Raw genomic sequence first — 6091 nt, forward strand, 5'->3', positions numbered from 1 at the left:
CGCCGTAAGCCCCGCCCCTTAAGAGCAAGCCCGGCTCTCGGCCCCGCCTTCTTCTTTTCCCGTCCCAGGACGCGTTGCGCGGTCCGGGCCGGAAGTCGGCGAGTTCCCGGGCGTGTGTCGGAGTCTGTGTCTGGAAGAGGCGCGCGGCCCGGGACAAGCGCTAGGAATTCCCATCTGAGGCGTCGCCACTGTCACTACCCTCACCCACGGAGCCACTTATAGAGCGGAGTAGACCCGGCCCTTCGCCGGGCAGAGAAGATGTTGCCCCTGTCCATCAAGGACGATGAATACAAACCACCCAGATTCAATCTGTTCCGCAAGATCTCGGGCTGGTTTAGGTGCGTGGTGCTGTGTTTGCGGGAAGGGGGTGTCCAGCAGAAGGGGAGAAGGCCTAGCCCTAAGGATGGCCCGAGGTCCAGGGAGGGAGCGTCAGGGGCACTCTCCTTCGCTGTGAGGAAAGGAGCGTGTGGACTGGGAGGTTCGTGAAAGGGGGACCCAGTCTCCGCGTCCTGGCACCCTTTTGACTCTCGTGGCTCTTCCCCACTTGTGTGCCCAGGTCTATCCTGTCGGACAAGACGTCCCGGAACCTGTTTTTCTTCCTGTGCCTGAACCTCTCTTTCGCTTTTGTTGAACTACTCTACGGCATCTGGAGCAACTGGTAACCAAAGGGGAAAAGGGTTGGGGCGGAAGCAGGGGGTGGGGGAGACGAAGAACTGTTTGCTTAGTGCCACGTAGCGCCTCACCGGGAGCTTCAGGTCTTGCCTTTGCCACCACCTCTGCTGCCGAGTTGCTTTCTCATATCCACACCAATCTGGCTTGGATGGATACATTTCTTAAGATCCGGGGCCCATCACGTGCAGCAGTTCAGATTTGGATCCCTGCCTCCTCCCTCCCGCCCCCTGCTCCGTCAAACGAAGAGTAACAAGTCCCCTCCTCAGTCTGGCAGATGGAGAAAGTCTTTCGTTTGTAACTTTAGCTTTACCACTTTCTTGGAATTGGGAGAAATCTGTTCCCTGCCTCTCTGTGGGGGAGTGGCATTTGGATTTCACCCTTAAGATTCCAAGAGGGAATATCTGAGATGTTCTGCTTAGTTTGTTATTAGGTCTTGGAATGGGGAAGAGGTTTATAAAGGGGATATCCGGAGAAATATTTGTCATTCTCTTCTCTCTTTAATTTTATGCTGAAACTGTCTTATGATTGTCCTCTGGTTTTGACTGCAGTAGAAAATCCCATATTGTTTTCTAAAAGCTTAGATTTCTTGAGTTGATGGTTTTTCGTGTCACCTTTGGGGTTTTTGTTTTAAACTACTTTGGGAAGAGATTGAATCTAGTGTAACTTTGTGGAGATGAAGTACTATTGTTTAGGTATTTGCTGTTGAATAACTTAAGGTCTTGTAAAATTGTTCAACTAACAGTAAGATCATCACCTGTCTAGGTGTACTGATTTGTCTTCAAATCTCATATTCATTTGAGAATCTGATAAAAGCCAACACTCAAAATTCTGTAGAAAAACTGCGGGGTTTTCTTGGGTTCCTTGAAATAGATCTTGGACCCCAGGGTTAAGAACCTATGCCCTTTATGCTTTATTTTCTATTAATTAAGTAGTCTTAGTCTCTTTCCTTTAAGGTCCATTTTCAGGGAGAATTGCTGTCTTTGATCTTTATCTCTGTTGAGATTGAACAATGACGTTAGATGATATCACCAGTTTTTGTGACATGTATATTTTTATATGAGAAAGTGGACTTCTTTTCAATTCAAATGTCAGTTCAACTTTATCAAAAATACTTGGCAGATTATGAAGTTTGTTGGTTTAGTCACCACTTGGGTGTAAAAGGCATATTGAATAAAAATCTCAATATGTGTAATAACCATTTTGAATCTTTCGGGAATCAGATATATTTATCCTGTAATATTAACACCCTTCGGTGTATTGTGCATGTTAAAAGCACTTTATTGTCTTAATTTGTATTGAAATAATCATATTTTATTATAAATATGCAATATTTATATTTTTCTTTTCCAAAATTATGCCATATGTGGCATATGTGCTGACTGTGTCAAGACTATATCTTCGTTTGCATATGTACAGTTTTGCTACAGTCCCTTTATATTACATTGTATTTCCCTCTGGCCTTCCATTGCATAAATTACTATGTGAAATATCTTGTTCAAGGAATTCATATTTGAAGTGCCTAAACCCCCTCTTTAATGGAAAGTTAGATATATAGTAATTCTTTTGATTTGTAGAGATCTGTTGGGGAAATTTCTAAAACCACTGTTTTCCAAGCCATTTGTCAATATTCATCGGTACGCAAGGAAAACATCAGTGGTACATGACTTGTTCTTCTGCTGTTAGGTAGCTTGTTCTTCTGACCTTAGCCTCTCTTCTCCTCCAATTTACTTTCTTTGATTGTGGTGTTAGATCTTCCAGTTTGAAATGTGAATTAGTGTCTGTTATGCCTAGATCCTTTAGCAGGTATTCATCATTATGTTAACCTCCATGTCCACAACCACTTATTCCCAATATTAATTTTTATCAGTGGATTGCTTGGGCCTTTTCGTAATCTGTTTTTTTTTGTGTCTTGTTTAAACAGCACGATTTTTAGTCCCCCTTGTTGACTGATCAACATTTTCTTTGTATGACTAGATTATCTCTGTTTTTGAAGGTTCAATTAGATTTTAAGTTCCTTGAGTAAATTTCTCACTAAAATTTGTTTATATGAGTCATTTCTGTGTTCATTTTCATTTTGTAAAAGTTAAGTTTTAAGAGGTTATGAACATGAAATGTCAAGAATTTTTTTCCATTATGGGAATAAAAGATGGATAAACATACTCTCTCGACAGACATTCATAGAAACAATTGATCTAGTTGCAACACATGTTAACTAGTTTTATTTCTTGTCCAGAGGCTTCATTTTAAAGGGAGACCTTACAGTTGATTTATATTTTTGATGGTGAGAATGTGTCATCAGTGGAAGAAACCGAAGCTCTTTGTGTATTTTTACCCCATTAAATATCCACTGCCTTTTACCTTTCCACCAGAACGTAAACTTTATTAAAGTCTGGATCTTTTCTGTCTTATTCAGGCACTTGAGTACATGGCGCTTAGTGTGCTTAATACATATTTACTGAGTGGAAGAATGAAGTGAATGTGTGGAATTAATCTACCTACACTAAACATGCTAACTACCCCTGTTGGGGGGAAAAACATTAAACTCTTCCTTTCTCTTATTATTAGAAGTTAGTAGGAAAGTAGGAATACCATATATGATCTTTCCTTTGAGGGTTCTTTTCCTTCTAGCATTTTATTTTCATTTATTTATTGTTGAGTAATTATTTCATCCTGTGGTAATATAAGAATGTGATTTTGTACCATCTAGGATTAAGTTCTTTTTCAAGTTACAGAAAAAACCCAAAATAATGATGGCTTAAACAAGATAACACTTTATTTCCAAGATGGCTGTTAGAGTTCCAGCCATATCTAGCAGCAGAATGTCCAGAATGGAGCGAAAAAAAGATAAAAAGTGTACAGTGTCTTTGAAGGAGATTTATCTGAACACTAACACACAACACTGTCACATATTCAGTGGCTAAACCTTTATCGCAGGGTCATGCCTAATGGCAGCTGTCTTTGTTCCATTCAACCGGGTATTCTGCTGAAAGTCAAGGATTCTTTACTGAGGAAGAAAGTGAATATGTGGATACTGTTGTCTCAGGAAGTGGCACTAGAGAGAGAGGAGCTAGTCCAACTTCATAGATGGAAGACGGAGGCCCAGGGAGTTTTTAACTTCTGAGAATAGCAGCAGAGCCTAGAAGCACCTGTCATTCAAGGTCACGCCCCCCCCGCCCCCGGCCCTGGCCCCGTGACTTTTTTCTAGTATCTTAATATAATCTCCTTTGTTTTTATGCTCTTCTGTTTTATGTTTGCATCACTGTCTGGTAAAAAATTTAATTTCAGTAATAGTTTTTTACCAAAGCTGTTGCAACCATTTTTCCTTTAGACATAGAGGAAACGCATCTAACTCTGAAGGTAGATGTCTTTGTGTTAGCAAAGTAAATATTTGTTCAAGAAATGTTTTAGGCCATCCCGGACATTGGTTTGGTTGTACTTCTCTATAATGTGTCATAGTGTATGTTTGTAAAGTAATTCCTTGGTAAAGAAAAATGCTTCCATTAGTCACATATTTTCTGTAGAATTAAAACTTTTATATATCTTAGTCTTTCATCAGCTTGTCCCTTCTCGAAAGACATTGCTTACCAGCTATGGTGATCACTTTGGCATTCCTCTGGTTTTATTTTTCACATTAAAAACGTAGATAAATATTCTGTTTTGCTGAGAATTTTTTTAAGTAAGGGATTATATAATGGAATGTGGTAGAGTGGTGGGTTTTTCACTGTAACTCTCATTAGTTTATTTATACAAATGTCAGGATTCTAAGAATTTTCTAATTTCTTGCTAAGAAACTGATAGTTAATAGTTTCTTTTCCCCTTTCCATCTCATGGAAACCTATCTTGATGATCCCCTATTTTCAATTTTGAATTAATGTTTAACAACCATTATAAGTATACTGTTAGCTTAGTTACCAATAGGCCTTTTAAAAAATTTTTATTATGGAAAGTTTTAAACATATGTAAAAGTAGAGATTTTAATGGACCTTGTGTCGCCATCACTCAGCTTTAACATTTATCAACAGGTGGCTTATTTCTTTTCACCTCTTATACCTCTCCCACCATTGGATTGTTTTAACACAGATAACAGATATTATATAATTTCTTTCATAATTACTTCAGTATGAGTCTCCAAAAGATGAGCCCCCCTTTTAACATAACCCGATGCCATTCTCACCTATAAAAATTAATAATTTATTAACATCAAATGTCCTGTTAGTGAGTATTCAGATGTCCCTTATTGTCTCATAAATTCTTTTTAAAGTTGGTTTTCCAAATCACAATCCAAACAAACAAGATCTATAGCATTTGGTTGATAGGTCTCTTAAGTCTCAATTTATAGGTACTCTTTCTCTCTTTCTTTGTTTTTGCCTCCAGTAGACTTTAAATAAAATCCTTTTCAAAAGTTTTTTTTTGCCAAATGTTCTGTTCACATTTATTATATTATGCTTCACTGATCAGGTTTCTCTTTTATATCTTAAGAAGTTTTCCATGTTAATATATCTTTAGAAAGTAGTCACTTAAAAAGAAAGTTTAGGGGCCAACCTGGTGGCACAGTGGTTAAGTGTGCATGTTTCGCTTTGGCGGCCCGGGGTTTGCTGGTTCGGATCCTGGGTGCGGACATGGCACCGCTTGGCAAGCCGTGCTGTGGTGGGCGTCTCACATATAAAGTGGAGGAAGATGGGCACGGATGTTAGCTCCGGGCCAGTTTTCCTCAGCAAAAAGAGGAGGATTGGCAGCAGTTAGCTCAGGGCTAGTCTTCCTCAAAAAAAAAAAAAAAAGTTTAAAAATACGTTTTAGAGAAACAGGCAGTACTTAAAGATAGGAGCCCGAAACAAGTATGCTGCTTTTAGCAACTAATTTTTCTTTATCAAGTTACATTTGGTGTGTAAATCATATAACCTTAAATATTCTTTATGCTACTTCTATTTTAAAAGGAAATTTATACCATATAGTTTTAAAAATAATTCATAATCAGAAACATTTCCTGATATTGAAGATGAACAATAAATCGACATTTCTCTTGAGCAGTATTTTGATATATGATGGGTGAGCAGCAAACTAGAAGTAGACTGTTTTTCACATGAATTTGCCTAGTAGGTGCAGCTGCATAATTCTCAAACCATAACTACCAGGTTTCAGTGAAAAGATCTCATAGTGCAGTGCTTTAAGAGAACAGGATGTTCTTCTACCTTGGAAGAGGTAGCAGTTTTTTCAGGTAGAATCATATGTTATGATATACTAAAAATAAATAACATTTTGATGAAAATTAAATTTCCTTAAAATCTCATTTTGCTGAGTATTAAAATTGCTATGCTATATCTAAACCTCTTTAAAAGGGAACTTGATTGCTGTAGTATACAAAAGAGTGTTATCATTTTTTCCCCTGTTAAGGCGATGGTTGGTGTCCATTGAAGGCATA

At 38.4% G+C, this 6091-nt stretch overlaps 1 protein-coding gene across 2 annotated transcripts in view; it reads left to right on the forward strand.

Moving 5' to 3' along the window:
* The first annotated feature begins 37 nt into the window (after positions 1–37).
* The window catches only part of SLC30A7 (solute carrier family 30 member 7), a 76661-nt gene continuing 70607 nt past the window's right edge, over positions 38–6091 (forward strand). The window contains exons 1-2 of one of the 2 annotated variants that reach the window (XM_014851485.3): positions 38–338; positions 557–658. In XM_014851485.3, the coding sequence (XP_014706971.1) occupies positions 259–338; positions 557–658 (182 nt within the window). In that variant the 5' untranslated portion in view covers positions 38–258. The remainder of the gene's footprint in view (positions 339–556; positions 659–6091) is intronic. The other variant, XM_070486930.1, reaches the window with a different exon arrangement.

The sequence above is a fragment of the Equus asinus genome, chromosome 16, assembly GCF_041296235.1.
Source record: "Equus asinus isolate D_3611 breed Donkey chromosome 16, EquAss-T2T_v2, whole genome shotgun sequence".
Taxonomy (NCBI): Eukaryota; Metazoa; Chordata; class Mammalia; order Perissodactyla; family Equidae; genus Equus; species Equus asinus.